The sequence below is a fragment of the Hypanus sabinus genome, chromosome 8 (genome assembly GCF_030144855.1).
Source record: "Hypanus sabinus isolate sHypSab1 chromosome 8, sHypSab1.hap1, whole genome shotgun sequence".
In the NCBI taxonomy this organism is placed as follows: domain Eukaryota; kingdom Metazoa; phylum Chordata; class Chondrichthyes; order Myliobatiformes; family Dasyatidae; genus Hypanus; species Hypanus sabinus.
Window position 1 is genome coordinate 136,396,852 of NC_082713.1, and position 19,657 is coordinate 136,416,508.

The following is a 19,657-nucleotide window of genomic DNA, read 5'->3' on the forward strand; positions in this document are numbered from 1 at the left end:
AAAGAAATAAGAGCAAGAGTGTGTATTCTCATTCGTCAGACCTACCATCCCAGGAATCAGTTAGTAAAAATATGCAGGAATCGTAATTGCAGTTTTCTTTCTGGTCTGTTGTGCAGCGCATGCTGCAAAAGACACAGGACAACAGTATAAAAGCAGAATACTATGAGATGTGAAGTTTCTTTTCTTACAAGTTAAAGAGGATCTGATTAATCAGGTCACATCCTGTCAAGTCCTTAATCAGTAATGGACCATGCTGTATTAGACTGCAGTGGTTGTTACATAAACTTCTTGTGGGTATCCATAGTCACAATCAGCTTGTGTGCCTGCATAGTTCCCAGTATCCTGGAGGCGTCACCACTTTAGATGTCTCACGAGGTGGAGCATTGGCTGCAGGTGGTGAAAACTAATGTCCTGCCCCAGATTGCGCTGATGGTCTTCAGGAGCTTGTTCTGCTCTGAGTAAATGAAAATGGAAGAATAGCTGAAATGTATCTAGATGATTAGTTTTTTCTGAATACATATAGTTCATAAAAATAAAATACTTCTTTGACTTTCATTTAAGTAAAAGTTGCTGAATGCTAAAGTTGAAGCACAACCTGCCCTTCAGCTCAATCCAGTTGCCCCAGTATTTGGTGCTGTATCCAATTCGGGATAGAATTGGGAGGTCGGATCTCCTAGTTGCAGGGGCAGGGAAGTCTGCGAGGTGTGGGGCTCACTGCGTGAAGTGATTGCGTGATCTAACCAATAAAGCATGCCATCTTAATTAAGGATTTATAGATTTGGTGAAAAATTGATATCATAGGATCATAAAGTGCAGGAAAAGGCCACTCAGCATATAGTCTCTAAAGTTAGAGAAAATTTACTAGTAAAATATGTACGTCTATATTACCATGTACTACGTTGAGATCCATTTGCTTGGAGGCATTTACAGGAAAATATACAATAGAATTTATGAAAAAAGTGCCCATAAAGATTGACAAACAGCCAATGTGCAGAAGAAGACCAATTGTGCAAATAAAAACAAAATATGACCAAGAGCATGAGTTTGAAAATCAGTCTGTAGCTTGTGGAATCATTTCAGAGTCGTGGTGAGTGAAGTTATCCATGGCATTTCAGGAGCCTGGTGGTTGTAAGGTAATAACTGTGCCTGAACCTGGTGGTCCAGCCTAATATTTAACTTGATCACCTCTTGAGTCATTGACCAACATCCAGTTGTTCAGAAATCTTGATAGTCTGTTATCTCACTCATTAGTCCAGAAGGTGAGTTTGGGCGGGGGGTGTCCAGAATGCACGTGGGGTGCACAGCCAGAAACCGGGATTTAAGTGCTGTCAGGGCTGGCATCCAGACCATTGGAGGGATGTATAGCTGTAACAAGGATAGGTCGAGTACGTTGGATCAAGAATGTGAAGAAGCTTGTGGGCATAGCTGGGACCAGGAGTGTTTGCATATTTTCTACTCCTTTTCAACTTGCCAGGTTTATAGGAAGATTTATTATAATCATTTTGTAAGCTGTAAAAGGAGGGTGGTATAACTGTGTTTGGATATACAATAAATAAGAATAAGTTCTCCCAATCTGGCTCCATGAAAATCCCATGGGTGCTAGAATACCACAGTTTCATTGGGTCTTTATGAGGATACTCATATTTACAACACATTGGTGGAAGGTATGTGGAGACATCATAATTACAGAATCAATTGGATTAATCTGTTATTAAGGTGTGTTTTTTCCTTTTGCTCATGATGATTTGACACGTGAATCATACATTGCTACTGCTGTATTTTTATTGCTTTTCCTGAATCTTTCCAAAAATAAGTCTGGTCTGTTTTCTGCTGTAGTTGTAAACAGGTTTGAAGATGTATTGGTTGCTGAAGCAAAGGAGCCGAGCACTGAGTTTGTGCCTGCGGTATGGCCATCCCCGATACCAACATCACAAAGCAGTCTTGGCATTGCGGAGGGAGGACATAAATGCCTGGGAGAGACGAGCGCCCTTGGCTCCGAGACATATCAAGGAGCTGACCTCTGCAGGGTACAAGGTCCTGGTCCAGCCATCCAACAGAAGAGCTATCCATGAAAAGGTGATTCTGAACTTACCATTAGGCAGACAGAGACTCTGCCTGAGCTTAGTTCAGTGTTTATCTATTATTATGTTTTTAAGTATGTGCTTAGAATTTATACTTGAGCAGTATTGATTCTAATTTCCCCTCAGAATAGCTTTCTAAGGATTTTTGGCTTATGTGCACTTGTGCTTCTTGCACTACCAGTGTGAATCAGTAATCGTATTTTTGATTTGGGATTAAGTTGTGTCTTGATGATTGTGCAGATTTTGCCAAAAAACCACTGGGATAAGTGAGTTGTTACTTATTTGGAGATAAAGCACGGTAATAAATCCTTCTGGCTCAATGAGCCTGCACCTCCCAATACCATCCATGTGACCAATCAACCAAAACCTCTACATCTTTAGAATGTAGGAGGAAACCCGTACAGGGAAAATGTACAAACTTGTTCCAGACAGCTGTGTGAATAGAACCCAAGTCTTTGGCATGGTTACAGTGTTACACTAACTGCTATGTCACCATGCTGCTCCAACAATTTCTCTCGCATTGTTTCAGTCTTTCTGGAGGTGCTCTTCTTCCAATTTCCCTTTGGCTTTGACAAGCCCTTTGATCAGTGCTGCCTTTTTGTGTGAAGAATGTGAGGAATTTCCATGTTGATGTTAATTGGAGCACTTCCAGAGCCTACTTTGAGCCCAAAGATATCTTCTTTAGCATGATAATACCACTTTATTTTCCAAAGTATGTTAGTGGTTCAGAAAGTCCAACTCATCCTCCACCTGAGAGCTCATTGTTCAGTCTCCAAAATGAGAGTCAGGACTGTAATTTGCAGTGGATGATTAGTGATCCTCTTGAACTCTTGACAATGCCTACACTGTGGTGGTTTTGTTGGTGCTTATAGGTGGTCCTAAGTCTATTCGTTATGCATACTGTTAAATGTACACCTCCCAATTGGAGAGGCAATGCATAACAACAGAATTCACTTCATTCGTAAGAAATAGGGGAATAAAAATTCCTTCATTAGTTCTACCAAGCACATTTCATAATCGCATCAAAATGTTTTATAATCTATATAAATGGTTTTAATACATAGAATTCCTTATCAAGTAATTTATTTACATTATCTGGTGATATTTCAGAAGAAATCAGATCCTTTCTGATGAGGTCGAGACTGACCCCTTTTCCTTCCTGAGGCTATCCTTCCCACCATGACTCACTAGGCTAGATAAGTAGAAAATATGGTTACCTGCTGATACAAAGGCTAGAAGATTTCTCATTCCTGGTGGCTTTGGCTAGTAATGGTCAGAACGATGCTAGCTTGGTGATCAGCGAGTGAATACTCCAGTCTGACGGTCTGCTGATGTGCAAAGCAAGTTGGTCTCTCAGTTAAGATAATAACCAGTTGGTCAGTAGGGTTGGTATTCCGAATCAATTTGTACTCTGGGGCAAAATTGAAAATATAAACTATGAATAGGTTTCAGTCATTACAGATCTTCCTTTGTATCGTTATTAGTCTAAGCATCTTCATGAGAAAAGTGCACTCTTTCCAACAAATGAGGTTGGCTTCACCAGCTAGGGGATTTAGAGTGAAAGTGGGGTAAAATTGACAAAACAGTGCTCAGACTAGGTAAATTTGAAGAATGAATAGCCATGATAATATATGGGAAAGACTGAGTATTTATTCTTAAGCAGGTGGAGGTTCTTATTCATACTAACAATAATGTACTTGGAATATGAAGAAGCAATAGTGGGAGAACAAAGCTATAAACAGAATAAAGCTATTTAAGTTGAAAACCATATAATGTTCATAAATTGATTAGTACCTATTAGTGCTATTGATGTCTTGTTTATTGAAGTTCTTGAAAGCACCCGACACTGTCAGAAATTTTTAAATTTGGTATCACAGTCAAAACACTTGTAGACATAGCTGAAGGATCTTCATGGATCTGTAATCATAGGATATTCCTCAATTTTATATTGATGACCGATTTGTCTATTTGGGATCGCAGGCGAGCCTATGAGGCTGAATTTTTAAACACTGGAGTGCTCATTTATTCGTGTATGTCAGATTGTTCCCAGCCATGGAGATGGGATTCGAAGCAGACAAAGTAGTTGTAATAAGTGTAATATGTAGATGTCCATATTGCATGTGAACTGTTGAAATGACAACTGCTGTTTCGCTGGGTCCAAACCACATGGCAGTAAAAAGCTGGAAACCAAACTGTTCAGAACAATTCACTGTTTCAGTTATAATAAAGTGAGGCACTTAGCATGAGTTTGCAAAGGCGGACAAAACAGATAATAGTTCACCATTATCTAAATAGCACAAGTAAACTAATGAAGAAATCATAGAGGGGCACTCAGCACGATTTTTAAATAAGTGAGGACAACAGAAAATGAATGAATATTACAAATGGATTTTCTGCAACAGGACTGATCAAATTTCATAGTAAAATATTCAAAGTACGTTTATCATCAAAGTATGTATGCAATATATACCACCCTGAGATTAATCTTCCCACAGACAGCTATGAAACAAAGAAAGAGCATGGAATCCTGTTCAAAGAAACCATCAAACTCCCAATGTGGGAAAAAGAGAGAACAAATCGTGCAAGTGGAAAAAAATGAGTGGAAAAACACAGAATTTAAAATATCAAACCACAGAGACCTTGGAACAGTCTAGGAATGTTCAGTTTAGATCAATATTATGTTACATATCCCGTAACTGGACAACTTACCAGCAAAGATAGAGAGGTCTGTTGAAGTCTGTTGTCACTATTTTCAAACGTTTTATTCGTAAAGGGACACAAAGGTAGGGTTAATACATACATTCAGATAAGTCACATTGTCAATACTCAATCTAAAGCGCGGGTATATCAATAATCATCATTCTTAAATGAGCTCTGCTGATGTCTAGGGGTTAATAGATTGTCCGTTGGAAATATAAAAGTCACTCTGAAAGTCTGCTGGCCTCAGCTCTTTGAAAATCGCTGGGTTTTGGCGTGGGGCGCCCGAGAGAGAGAGATTGGGGGGGGAGAAGAGAAAGAACTTGCCGAGTCTCGATGAATCTTCCGTGAAAATCGGGGGAGCGTTGGTTTCCTCTCCCCGATGTTAGTTAAAAGCGGTTTCCTGTGATTCCAGCCACAAATTCCAATCCTGGAATCTAACGCACGTGGCTTCCTTCAGAATGGCTTCCCGCTGCTGCGGGACACTCTTGTGTTTTCTTGGTGCGTCTGAGGGGCTGTCCCCCTGAGACTCTCCTTTATACTTCCTCACAGGGTCGCAGGTGTCAATCAGTTTGGGATGATTCAATCTCTCTCTCAACCAGCCCACCTTGCCCGAGGGCTTTACATGTGGTCTCCATGAGACAATAGTCGCTGTTGTCTTTATTCTGTATCGCTGGTGGTACCTGCAACTTGGCACGTATCTCTCTCTTTCTCTCCGACTGGGTCTACTGACCACCCCCCCCCCCCCTCAACGGGTGCTCTTACGATTCTCCGGAAGGAGGGGGCTGCTTCCGCTCCTTCGGCCCCTCAGAGCTGTGGTACCTTCATAACAATGATCAAAGTTCATAGATGTTACCATATACTACCTTGGGATTCACTTTCTTGTAGGTATTTCCAGGAAAATAAAGAAATACGGTTGCATGTACAATAGGCTGTACATATACAATGACTGACAAACAACCAGACAAATGATGACGCAATTGCGTAAATAAAAAAATAATACTGAGATCATGAGTTGTAACGAGTCCTTTAAAAGTGAGTCTAAACTTGTAGAGTCTGTTAGGGACAGCCTCTATATCTGGTGTTCCTAGTGTGGTCTCCTGTATATCGGTGAGATCCGACGTAGATTGGGAAAACTCTTCGCCGAGTACCTAGGCTTCATCTGCCAGAAAAAGTGGGATCTCCTAGTGGCTGCTCATTTTAATTCCACTTCCCATTCCCATTTTGGCAAGTCAGTTCATGGCCCCCTCTACTGCCACAATGAAGCCATGCTTAGGTTGGAGGAACAGCACTTTATATTCCGTCTGGTTAGCCTCCACCCTGATGGCATGAGCATTGACTTCTCGAACTTCCAACACTGGTTCTCCCCCCACCCTGCCCCAACAATTCCCATTCCTATTTCCTGCTCTCACCTTATCTCCTTGCCCGCCCAACATCTCCCTCTGGTGCTCCTCCCCTTTCCCTTTCTTCCATGGCCTGCTATCCTCTCCTATCAGACTCCCCTTTCTCAGTCCTTTATCTCTTTAACCATTCAATCTCCCAGCGCTTTTCTTCACCCCTCCCCTCCCACCCCTGGTTTGACCTATCACCTACTACCTTGTATTTGTACCTCCTCTCCCCCGCCCCCACCTTATCACTGTGATTTTCCCATCTCTTTTTTTCTCCAATCCCAAAGAACGGTCTTACAAAAAAACTTTAACTGTTTACTAGAATTTAGAAGATTGAGGGGGGATCTTATTGAAATGTGTACAATTCTAAAGGGATTGGACAGGCTAGAAGATTGTTTCTGATGTTGGGGAAGTTCAGAATGAGGGGTCACAGTTTAAGGATAAAGGGGAAGCCTTTTAGGACCGAGATGAGGAGAAACTTCTTCACACAGAGAGTGGTGATCTGCCACAGGAAACAGTTGAGGCTGGTTCATTGGCTATATTTAAGAGGAAGTTAGATATAGCCCTTGTGGCTAAAGGGATCGAGGGTATGGAGAGAAAGCAGGTACAGGGTTCTGAGTTGGATGATCAGCCATGATCATACTGAATGGCGGTGCAGGCTCGAAGGGCCGAATGGCCTACTCCTGCACCTATTTTCTATGTTTCTATTCTTTTCCATAGATGCTGCCTGGCCTGCTGAGTTCCTCCAGCATTTTGTGTTTGCAGTTATACTTGTAGAATGTGTTCAGAGCTGTGATGAGTGAAGTTATCCATGCCATGATGATTGTAGGGTAATAACTTCCTGAACCTGGCAGTGTGGAATTTAAGGCTTTTGCACCTCCTCCGCAATGGTAGTAGTGACAAGAGACCATGGCCCTGAACGTTGGAGGTCTTTGATGGAGGATGCTGCCTTCTTGTGGAAGTACTCCATGTAGTTTACTCAACGGTGGAGAGGGCTTTGCCTATGATGGACTAGGTTGTATCCACCACCTTCTGTAATCTTTTCTGTTCCCGGGCACTGATATTTCCTTAGCAGGTTGTGGTCAGTTTTGATGGGGGTGAGTCACATGAAATTGTTTAATTCTGAAGTGAGTTTGGAGACTGCAGTGATGAGATAAGATGAGCTACTCTTTGTCAAACTTGCGTTGAACCTTATTATATTATGCAGGAATCGGTCAGTGCTCAAGAAACTACTATAGTGTTCAAAATTCCCACAAAACAAGATGTAGATCTTTAGGCCCTGCCTTGATAGATCTTTTGCAGAGCTTAATAGCTTCTTGTTCCTGATTGAGAGCAAATGATAAGCACAAATTGTGAAGATTGGAATGATTTACTGATATTGCACAAAATGTTCTTATGTCAAGTAATCATTGCATGTCAATATACCTAAGAAAAAATATATTTGTATTGTTTTCAGCATTATCAGCAAGCAGGGGCTATTATCCAGGAAGACATCTCTGAGGCTACAATAATTATTGGAGTGAAGAGACCTCCAGTGGAAAAGCTGATACCCAGGAAAACCTATGCTTTCTTTTCACACACAATTAAAGCCCAAGAGGCAAACATGCCCCTTCTTGATGCCATCGTTGAAAAGGTACAGTAAAAAGTTTTATTTTTCATGTTAATGACATTTTCGTCTTGAGCTTGAGTGTGTCCTTGGTGGGGGAATGCTAATAAAAGTGCACTAAGTGAACAAAAGAGGGAAGGAAATATCTTTTAACCACAGAGGGCCATTAGTTCAATGTTTTCTTCCTTTCTTGGTGCTAACAGTGGTGAATTTGAACAAGCACTTCAGAATGCAAAAGGGTCAATTTGTCTTACAGATTTATGGAGCATCTCATTATAAAATATTAGAAGCTCTCCTCCCATTTCCTTGCCTTTTATGTATATTGCTCTGTTGCCTCCCAAAAGCCTGATGATCATTCTGGGGATTTACGTTATTGAGTCACAGAGATGTGAAATTTGTCTTGAAACTCTGTGTGAATTATTCAAATAGTATATTTGTATTTCAGCTTCTGGGGACATTTCACTGTCTCTAAAAGCACCAATAATTGATACTTCTTCCAGTGTTTGCTTACTGCATTCTCTTTCAATGGGACTTTGATTTGACCACATTAGATACTGGATTGAATCAAAGTTGCACATAATCCTTTTGCAGTCAGTATTAATGGAGATTTTTGGTGGAGGAGAGTAGGAAGATTGAGTGCATCGGTATAATGAGAGCTACACTTCAATGTACTTCCCAGAGATGGGAGCCAAGAGTATTAAATTCAGACATCTCAAACAATGGAATCAACTTCCCTTGTACTTGTTAGTGCAGCCATTCCTCGATTCACAGTGTATTCCCAGAAAACATTTTCTTAACCGTAATTTCATTCATTGAAAAGGCTGAATGAAATGCATAATGGGTATTTTGGCTCTGTACATTCCATTATATGTAGAGTAGAAATTAATTGTTACAGAATAAAATTGATTTGTACATCACACATTATCCATAAGGGATCCACAAAGAAATGTTGATCCCTTGAAGGCTCTTTCATCTGTACAACCCAAAATAAACATAAATATGCCCTGTAATGCTCTATATGAATTAACAATCCTTAATAAGCACACAAAGATATCCATGTACTTCAAAGAAAATATTATTGGTGATCTGATTTTGAAATGACAAGTCACAGCTCTATAAACTCTCTATTGAGCCACAGCAGGAAACACTTGGCTCTGGTCTATATGCTGTTCACTCTACTTGTACAGGTAATGATTGATTTATCAACCTCATGTGTACAGAGAGTGATTTGTTCATTCAAAAAAATATGATGGCGCCTAGAGCTGCCTTAAGTATGAAGGTCTGTGGAGAGGAAATTTTCAGGTTACAAGGACTGAATGTACCACTTGTACCACTTACATAATTACAAACATTTGTAAATCAATTATTTGTAAGTTGAGGCAAACCTGTATCTAGTTTCTGGCCTTAGTCCACAATGGAAGATTCCACACACTGTTTCTACCTGTTACTACTAAAAGATAGTAAAGGCTGAAATATGTTAGTTATTGTCATGGAACATTAAAACTGTCTTGTTTTACTTATTAATAAAACCTACCTACCTTAAACGTGATTTGATTAAATAAAACTAACAACTGAATAAAATCTGTTTTTTTAAAATAAATTTTCATGATTGGTTAACAGTAGCATAAACTTCTTTATTTTAGTCATATTTGAGTGTTAGGTACTATAACAGAAATGTATGACTTGAGAACTTTTTAGGCAAGGCTGGGTGGGGACATGAATTTGAGATAGGTTGCAAGTGCAAAGTGTAAGATTTTCCATATGTTGCTACAGCTGTTGTGTTTTACTTCCTGTATTTCCTCAAATATTGTCAGTAAATTGATTTATTTCCTTCCTGAGTGATTGCAAAAATGTGCCATTGTCCATTTGATGCATATATTTACAATTACTAAATTCAGTGGAAAATCTAACTGGGTTCCAAGTATATTTGCAACCCTGTACAAATAGTAGGACAGGAACATGTACAAAAATATTAACTTGCAGTATTATAACTACATTTTTTTCTAAAATTCACTTATGTTAATTTTCAGGAAATTCGCCTTATTGATTATGAGAAAATGGTTGACAGTAAAGGAACCAGAGTTGTGGCGTTTGGTCAGTGGGCCGGGGTAGCAGGTATGTCCTTGATCTGTAACCTTCACTTGAAGCAAAAACAATGCGAGACAAACAGTATTTTCTAAGTGTGTTTTCCTGCTGTTGTTGACAGGAATGATCAACATTTTACATGGTTTGGGAGTGCGATTCCTTGCGTTAGGCCACCACACTCCCTTCATGGTAAGAATCTTTCGTTCTTCTTGGCCTTGTCTTTCTGGGTCTGTTGGTTTGGCTTTTCAGCTGTCGCAGCCAAGCATGTAGCGATACAAACTAACTTGTTTGTTAAGGCGTGAGGGTTAGATCCTGAGACCTTAATTCCAAGAAGGACACAGGAGTTCTGTCAAGCGACGTTTAACATCTGTTGAAATAGATTTAAATTATGCAATGATGGGAGTGCCATGATAATTAGCATAATGCTATTACAGTGAAAATGTCCCGGGTTTAATTCCTGCTGCTGTCTGTAAAGAGTTGGTACGTTCTCCCTGTGATTGTGTGGGTTTTCCCCAGGTGTCCCTGTTTTCTCCCACGTTCAAAGACCTACTGGTTAATAGGTTAATTGGTCACATGGGTGCAATTGGGCAGTGTGGGCTTGTTGGGCCAGAAGGTCATGTTACCATGCTCTAAGTCTCAAATTTAAAAAAAAGTTTTAAAAATGAGTAAGTGTTATTTTTTTTAGAAAAGCTAACAGATTGAAGGCATTGAAGTACAGGTAAATCAGGCACTTAACTGTGCATGCCTTTAGAACGTAGAACATAATAGCACACTACAGGCCCTTCAGCCCACAAAGTTGTGCCAACCTCTTGACCTACTCTGAGATCAACCTAATATAAATCATCCATGTGCCTATCCAAAAGTTTCTTGAATGTCCCTAATGTGCCTGCTACCCTTAAAACCCTGGGCAGAGCATTCCATGCACCCAGCACTCCACTTCTCAAGGTCACTGACCTCACTGAAAGAAACGGGTACTGCTGCTGATCGAACTTTCCTGGTTATGAAGCTGAGGGCCAGGTGTGAAGGTGGCAGTCATTGGGTGAAATTGTGCCGATCACCAAAATGAACTTGGCTCTTCAGGCCAGGATCAAACAGCTAGGCATGATGGTATGCTGAAACATGCAAAGAAAATGTAATCTGCTGAGATCTGCATTTTGGCACCATCTCAAAAGGCCTCTGGATTTGCTACAGAACATGTCTAAAGCTAGTTCCAAATGCTAGAAACTACTCAATACCTCTCACAGTGTTCAGCATTTGTCAAACTCACAAAAATTCCAGCTATAAGGAGTGATTTGATCGGTTGGGTTTATTTTCACTGGTACATGGGATGGGATTGAAGGTTGGTCTCTCTCGCTCTCGGGCTCTAAGTGGTAGATAGGAAAAGAGTAGAGGGATACAGGGCTATTGCAGGCAAATGGGATTGGTGGAGATGGGCATCATAGTCGGTGTTGACAAGGTAGGTAATAACAGCCTACATCACTGCTGTGCAATTCTATTGTTCACTTGGGGTCACAGAGCCAGTAGCTATAAACCTGGAATTGCTATGTTAGGAGGTGGCATCAGAGCACTCTTCTGTTTTACAGCACATTGGCATGGCCCACAATTACCGGAACAGTGCCCAGGCAGTGCAAGCTGTGCGGGACTGCGGTTACGAGATCGCACTGGGATTAATGCCGAAGTCCATTGGACCTCTGACGTTTGTGTTCACAGGCACTGGTAATGTCTCCAAGGTAGGTTGCATGCATTCTTTTCATGTTCAAGGGCAATGCTTCTAATATATTACCAGAATGGGCTAACACATTGGGGTAGCTTGTAGTGTGGGTTCAATATGGTGACATCTCTCCAGTATTGCCAGTTGGTGGCGTAGTGGCATCAGCGCCGGACTTCGGAAAGAAGCCTCCGGAGTTCGAATCCCTTGCACACTTTCCATCTGTGCTGCATTGAGCGTCGAGCTAGCAACTCGGCCTCGTAAAAATAAGAAAGCTTGCTTAAAAAAAACGCCGTCACAACGGCGTCCCAATGACTCCATTCGGAGTTGAGGGCTTTTTTTTCTTTAGTGTTTGCATGTTTACTTAAACTGCATAGGCTTCCTGGAGTTGCTCTGCTGTGCTTCCACATTCGAAAGAAGTGCGAGTCGATTGGTTAATTAGCTGCTCTAAACTTCTCCTGATGTGTCGGTGAGTGGTAGAAATTTGCAGGAGTTGGTGGGTGTGTGGAGTAAATGAAGGAAAGCTTGAATGGATGCTTGATTGTCAACATGGACTTGGTGGGTCAAAGGACCTGTTACCACACTGTCTCAGGGGGTGTGGCAACATTCCAGAGATTCCTTCCATGTAAGTCACCAGGTTCCCATCAGAAAATGACTGAGCATAAAAGCTGAGCTTACTTTATTTAAATTCCTCACCACTATTTCAGTGAGAGTACTAGTAATTCACTTTTAAACCATTGAAAAGGAACCAGATAATGGCTTTCCAACCCGATGGCATGAACATCAATTTAGAACATAGAACAGTTCAGCACAGGAAAAAGGCCCAATTAATCACATGGCTAACTAAACTAATCTCTTCTACCTACACGATGTCCATATCCTCTCATTTTCCTCACCTTCATGTGTCTGTCTAAACATCTCTTAAAAGGCTCCATTTGTTTCTGCCTCTACCACTACCCCAGGCAGCACATGCCTGGGTCAGGCATGGACAGATGGAGATTGGTTGCTATGATTATGTAACATCTGTTGGGATTCTCTTTAATTTTACTTGCCAAGGACTTTTTATTGCCCCTCCTGGCTCTCCTAATTGATGCCTTGAGTTCTTTTCTAGCTCTGTTTGATTCTAGCTTCCTAAGCTTTACATCCTTTCCTTTTTCTTCTTGACTAAATTCATCACCTCTGTCAACATCCAAGGTTCTCTTACCTTGGCATCCTTGTCCTTCCATCTGACTGGAGCATACCTGTCAGATGGTCTTTAAACACCCTCCATATATCAGATGTGGACTTGCTCAAAAACAGCTTTTCTCATTCAACTCTCCCTATTTCGTGCCTAATGCTCTCGTAATTTGCCTTGTTCCAACTTAATATTCTCCTTCAAAGTCTGTATTTATCCTTATCTATGGCTATCTTAGCACTTAAGGAGCTGCAGTCACTGTTTCCTAACTGGTCAACCACTGAACAGTCAGTCACGTGGCCAGGCCAATTACTTAACACCAGGTTCCAGTACAGCACATACTCTTGTTAAAACGATCTATATGTTGATTTAAGAACCCCTCTTGGAGCACCTAATAAACTCTGCTCCATCTAAACCTCTTGCACTCAAAAGGTTCCTTTATATCAGGGCAGTGGAGAGATTGAGGATGAGAGGTGACCTGAAAGCGGTGAATAAGATGATGAGAGGGATCATGTGGCTAGCCAGAGACTTTTTCCCCAGGGCTGAAATAGCTAACACCAGAGGGCATTGTTTAAAGGTGCTTGGAAGTAGGTACTGAGGGGATGTCAGGGGTATGTTTTTCATGCAGAGAGTGGTGGGTGTGTGGAATGCACTGCTGGGCGACGGTGGTGGAGGCGGATACAACAGGGTCTTCAAGAAACTCTTAGATATATGGAGCTTAGAAAAATAGAGGGCTATGCGGCAGGGTAATTCTGGGAAGATTCTCGAGTAGGTAACATGGCACAGCACTTGTGGGCCGAAGGGTAGTGCTGTAGATTTCTATGTTCTATATACAACATCATAGTTCCATGTACCGATCCATGCTCTTAAGTTCATCACCTTTACCCATAATACTCCTAGCATTAAAATACACATGCTTCAAACTATCTGTCCTATCATTTGTATTACTTTGTTCCTGCCTGTTTTTACTGGCCCTGATATCTTCTCCATCCCTCCACTTTCTGACCTGGTGCACTGGTTCCTATCCCCATGCTAAACTATCTTAAATCCTCCCAAGTAGCTCTAGCAAAGACCCTGGCCAGGATGTTGGTTCCCCTGCGGTTTAAGTGCAACCTATCCCTCTTGTAAGATTACAGTTACAAAGAACCTAAAACATTGCCCTTTGCCCCTGTTCCTCAGCCATTTATTCATCTGTACCATCATCCTATTCTTGCCCTGACTAGCATGTGGTCCAGAGATTTCTCCAACTTCGTATATTCCTTAACATACCTTCTTCCAAAAATTGCTTAGTTATGTATTACATTTACACATCCTTAATTCTTATCTGATGTGTGTCTTTAACTTCAAATTGCTGATGGTGCCATCCGACATCTATTTTAATCATTCAGTTCTTAAATTACCAGAGCCTTATCTGAGATTTGAAATCTACAGTATCAGATAGTATTTTTCCACAAGATAATCAGTCCCAAACACTCATATTTGCTTTTAGATAGCTCACAGTAGGATGTTTACAATGGGACAGACCAGGGCTGTAAAACTTTTATCAGTTATGGTCTCACGTGAGATTGACTTGGTGTCGATGATATTAATATCCTTAACTCTGCCTCTTTGTTTTGTGGTTTCCAACAATTCTATCTAGACAGCATAGTATCTTTTCAATGGAATACTTGACATTCCTCTGGGTGCTGCATATCACACCCTTGTTGAGTTTTTCTATCTGCTCTCAGATAGTTGGAGAGGGGAACAATTGGGAAGGATTTTTGAAACTAGATTTCAGTGAGTAACAGTGCAAGTCCCTGGAAGTGAGCAATGTAGATTCATTGAGAGGAAAGTTGATTTCTTTCAGGAAATAATATTTTTAGTTTAAGTAATTGGAGACATGGCATGACCTGTGCCGCCGCTAATCATGCCTGGATCAGTCATGGACAGACAGAATTTGGTTGCTATGATTACGCAACAGCTGAGCCTCATTAAATCATGTGATTACCGGGATGGTAGAAGAGGAACTACTTTTTCTGTGGCCTTTCTCCTCATTAGTCATGTGTCCTTATGAAACTGCTCACAAGTTTGTACAGTATATCCATTCTGTTCAAATGAAGTTGCAGGCTCCATAGTCATTGCAAGTAGATCTGGGTTTTGTCAGATAACAGTTCTGATATATTGTCTATCAATCATTAATTCAGAACGTAGAAAACCCAATCAGTTTGACTGTCTATTTACTCACTGTGATTGGGATCACAGCAGTTGTAGCGAGAGAAACAGATCTATGAATGGGTTTCATTTTTATCCAGAAATATCAACTGTTCAATGAATTTTCTTTTAAAACACCCAACTTTTCTTCTACTTCCCTATTTCTGTTTTGGAATAGCAATTCCTAGACTGTTAGAACTTAGTGTCAACTTAATGCAAAAATACTTGATATGAATTACTGGTACCAGTTGCAATCATCTTTATTTTGGAAAGGTTAGAGGTTAACACGAGAGCAGAAGTCCCAAGAGTGGCTTTTCAACTAGTTTCTTGCATCTACTTATTGCCCTTTTTATTTTACTCAAGAATCAGAAGGTGTTAAATTATAAATGGGTTTAAACCATTGCTATTATGGAAACAGCTGAAATATTGTTGAATATTTTTATTTGAGTTTGTGATGTTCTTTTTTCTGTGTGCATCTTCAATGCTCATTTTATGAATCCATTTTTACACTTTCTCGTTTCATATAACCTTGGTGCTGACTTGTGTTAATATTAAATGTGCTCATTTTATTTTTGTACGTATGTTATGGACAATGTTGTTGAACTCCCAGAGCATTCCAATCAATCGTATTCCTATTTCCCTGTAATCTGATCTCTCTCACACTCTATTTGACTCCAAGCTGATCCTCTTCTCACCCACCTACACTGGGGCTAATGTACCGTAGCAGTTAACCTTCTAGTTGGCACGTTCAGGAATGAAAGAGTAAACCGAAGAACAGATTGGAAACCCAAGTGATCGTAGGGAGAAGGCTCAAACTTCACACTGGTACCTGAGGTTGGAATAGAAGGACTACCTGGTGTAACACTGCAGCACTCCCTTGTGTTAATGTAGACATAAAATTTGTGTGGATATACTGTAAGTGGTTGGATGGAAAAGAACACCATGAAGCACACTTTGCATTAATAACTGTTTTTACCTTTACAGGGAGCGCAAGAAATATTTAATGAACTCCCCTGTGAATTTGTTGAGCCACATGAGCTGCGAGACGTTTTCAGTTCTGGAGGTAGACAATGATTATGACTTCAGTGCTTTAATGTTTTGCAGATCTGCGGCAAACATGCTCTAGGGCTTTGGGTACATTCTAAAGTAGTCAAAGCTCCCATCTATTTAGAAGGAAAGAATAATGGGCTGTATTTGACTATATATCACTGTCCGTGGTTGCTTAAAGTACTGAGGATATATTGTGCTATTAAAAAAAATTGGGGAAGTGATCATTGTCCCTTCATCTAAGAGGCCAGTGGAAAGGAAAAGGTCAAAGTTCAAAAGGATATGATTGTCATCATCGTACGCTGCAAGCTGCACATATGAGGTATAGTGTCCGCAGTTTTACTGGTTAGAAAGTATCCTCAGCTTAGAATATAAAATCGAATGGCTGCTCCTTGCTGGCACAGTCATGAATTATTTCATGCTGTGGGAAAATGATGTCCATAAAGGATAATAATGTCAATATAATGTCCATAAAGGGGAAGGTAGAGAGGTAATCTGAATGATCAGATTCTGTTCTTTATTGGTTACAATTGTAAATGTGTTGAGGCTTTGCCTTTGGAACTAATTCCCCTTCCCTGTTTTTGACTGCACAGATCAAAATAAGATTTACTGCACAGTTCTTAGCCGTCATCATCATCTTGTCAGGAAGAGTGATGGGAAGTATGATCCTGTGGAATATCAACACCACCCTGAGTTATACACTTCGCGCTTCAATACCGACGTAAGAAACCACAATGCACCCACTTGATGCCGAGTAACAGGTTTTACAGAACATGATGTGGAATTGTATTCTCTTTCTGAAGTTAAGATTTAATGAAGGAGCTATTTCCTTCGAATGTCTTTGTTATCACTGGTCCATTTTTTATAGCAAGTCCGGAGGCTGGCTGAGAAATCTTACCTCCCTATTGACCTGTTCACAGGGAAGCAATGGTACTTACGTTATTTTCTTTAGCTGTGAGATAACTGGAATATCACGGTTCCAACATTTTTTCTGTCCTGTGTGTAAATATGTAAATTTTTCTTTATTTTGCTGGTATCCTCTCAGGCAGGTCACCTACAAATAACAAGCCTATGTAGCAGTGTGCTACATGCAGCGCTAAAATTACGACACGGAGTCGGTAACTGCAGTCGAAGGAAAAACTTTATTCGAAATCCTCAGCCTCACTTTTAAGCCTCCCTCAACCTGCCCCCCCGTGGCGCAGAGGCTCCAAAGCTTTGTGCTCGCAAACCCCCGTAGGCTATCTCCCTTAGCCGGAAAGCTGGCTAATTGTGAGCCGGTTCGGATGTGCCAGGAAATGGGTCGCCACATAACCACCCCCTCCCCTCCAGAACCGGCGATACACCCCCCCAATGTCCACCTGCTGGGGAGGTCAGCCTCTGCGCCGAGGTGCCGGAAACTCGACCGGTTGCGCCAGGTCCACATGGGCCGGTTTGAGTCGGTCCACCGTGAAAACCTCCTCTTTCCCCCCAACGTCCAGCACGAACGTGGACCTGTTGTTCCGGAGCACCATAAATGGCCCCTCGTATGGCTGCTGCAGCGGTGGCCGATGCCCGCCCCTTCGTACAAACACAAACTTACAGTTCTGCAGGTCTTTGGGTACGCAGGTCGGGTTCCGCCTGTGCTGTGAAGTGGGTATGGGGGCCAGGTTACAGAGCTTCTCGTGTAGTCTGCCCAGGACTGCTGCGGGATCTTCCTCTTGCCCCCGTGGGGCTGGTAGGAACTCCCTGGGGACGACCAGGGGTGCGCCGTATACCAACTCGGCCGACAAGGCGTGCAGGTTGTCTTTGGGTGCTGTGCGAGTAGGACCCAGGGAAGCTCGTCCACCCAGTTGGCTCCTCGCAGGCGGGCCATCAGGGCCAACTTCAGGTGACGGTGGAAACGCTCCACTAGCCCGTTCGACTGTGGGTGGTAGGCAGTTGTGTGGTGCAGCTGAGTCCCCAAAAGGCTGGCCATAGCTGACCACAGGCTGGAGGTGAACTGGGCGCCTCTGTTGGAGGTAATGTGGGCCGGTACACCAAAGCGAGATATCCAGGTGGTGATCAGGGCTCGGGCGCAAGATTCGGAGGTGGTGTCGGTGAGCGGGACCGCCTCTGGCCATCTTGTGAACCGGTCCACGATAGTCAGGAGGTGCCGCGCGGACAGTGGCAGTGGGCCCACGATATCCACATGAATGTGGTCGAAATGCCGGTGGGCGGGATGGAACTGCTGCGGTGGGGCTTTGGTGTGTCGCTGCACCTTGGCCGTCTGGCAGTGCATGCACATTTTGGCCCATTCACTGACCTGTTTGCGGAGTCCGTGCCAAACGAACCTGCTGGAAACCATCCGGACAGTCGTCCGGATGGAGGGATGCGCCAAGTTATGAATGGAGTCGAAAACACGGCGCCGCCAGGCTGTCGGGACGACGGGACGGGGCTGGCCGGTGGCGACGTCACAGAGTAGGGTCCTCTCACCCGGGCCTACGGGGAGGTCCTGGAGCTGCAAACCGGAGACTGCGGTTCTGTAACTCGGAATCTCCTCATCCGCCTGCTGTGCCTCTGCCAGTGCCTCAAAGTCTACCCCTTGGGAAAGGGCATGAATGGTAGGGCGAGAGAGCGCATCCGCCACGACATTGTCCTTACCCGAGACGTGCCGGACATCCGTCGTGTATTCAGAGATGTAGGACAGGTGGCGTTGCTGGCGGGACGACCAGGGGTCGATGCTTTCGTAAACGCAAAGGTAAGCGGTTTGTGGTCCGTGAACGCGGTGAAGGACCGACGTTCTAGGAAGTACCTGAAATGCCGGACTGCCAGGTAGAGCGCCAACAGTTCCCGGTCGAAAGCACTGTACTTGAGCTCGGGTGGCCACAGGTGTTTGCTGAAAAACGCCAGGGGTTGCCAGCGACCTGCGATGAGTTGCTCCAGCACCCCACCGACTGCCATGTTAGATGCGTCCACTGTGAGGGCAGTAGGGGCGTCCATTCTGGGATGTACTAGCATTGTGGCGTTCGCCAAAGCTTCCTTCGTTTGTACGAAAGCGGCGGCGGACTCCTCGTCCCAGGTAATGCCCTTGCTCGGACCCGACATCAGGGCGAACAGGGGGCGCATGATCCGGGCAGCTGAAGGGAGGAAGCGGTGGTAGAAATTGACCATACCTACGAATTCCTGAAGGCCTTTGATCGTGGTGGGTCGGGGAAAGAGGCGGACCGCATCTACCTTAGTGGGCAGAGGTGTTGCCCCGTCTTTAGTAATCCTGTGCCCAGGAAGTCAATGGTATCGAGTCCGAACTGGCATTTGGCGGGGTTGATTGTAAGACTGTACTCACTCAGTCGCGCGCAGAGTTGACGGAGGTGGGACAGATGCCCCTGACGACTGCTGCTGGCTATGAGGATGTCGTCCAAATAGATGAACGCGAAGTCCAGGTCCCATCCCACCACGTCCATTAACCGCTGGAACGTCTGTGCGGCATTCTTCAGGCCGAACGGCATGCGGAGGAACTCGAAAAGGCCAAACGGGGTGATGAGAGCCGTTTTGGGGACGTTGTCAGGATGCATCGGGATTTGATGGTACCCTCGGACGAGGTCTACCTTGGAGAAGATCCGTGCGCCGTGCAGGTTTGCTGCAAAGTCCTGAATGTGCGGCACAGGGTAGCGATCCGGTGTGGTAGCCTCGTTCAGCCTGCGGTAGTCGCCGCACGGTCTCCAG

At 43.1% G+C, this 19,657-nt stretch overlaps 1 protein-coding gene across 3 annotated transcripts in view; it reads left to right on the top strand.

Annotated features, from left to right (window-relative positions):
• The window catches only part of aass (aminoadipate-semialdehyde synthase), a 90,428-nt gene that overhangs the window by 8,461 nt on the left and 62,310 nt on the right, over positions 1-19,657 (top strand). For all 3 annotated transcript variants that reach the window (XM_059977942.1, XM_059977940.1, XM_059977943.1), the window contains 7 exons: positions 1,837-2,076; positions 7,623-7,799; positions 9,803-9,887; positions 9,979-10,046; positions 11,441-11,587; positions 15,914-15,992; positions 16,570-16,697. In XM_059977942.1, the coding sequence (XP_059833925.1) occupies positions 1,855-2,076; positions 7,623-7,799; positions 9,803-9,887; positions 9,979-10,046; positions 11,441-11,587; positions 15,914-15,992; positions 16,570-16,697 (906 nt within the window). In that variant the 5' untranslated portion in view covers positions 1,837-1,854. The remainder of the gene's footprint in view (positions 1-1,836; positions 2,077-7,622; positions 7,800-9,802; positions 9,888-9,978; positions 10,047-11,440; positions 11,588-15,913; positions 15,993-16,569; positions 16,698-19,657) is intronic.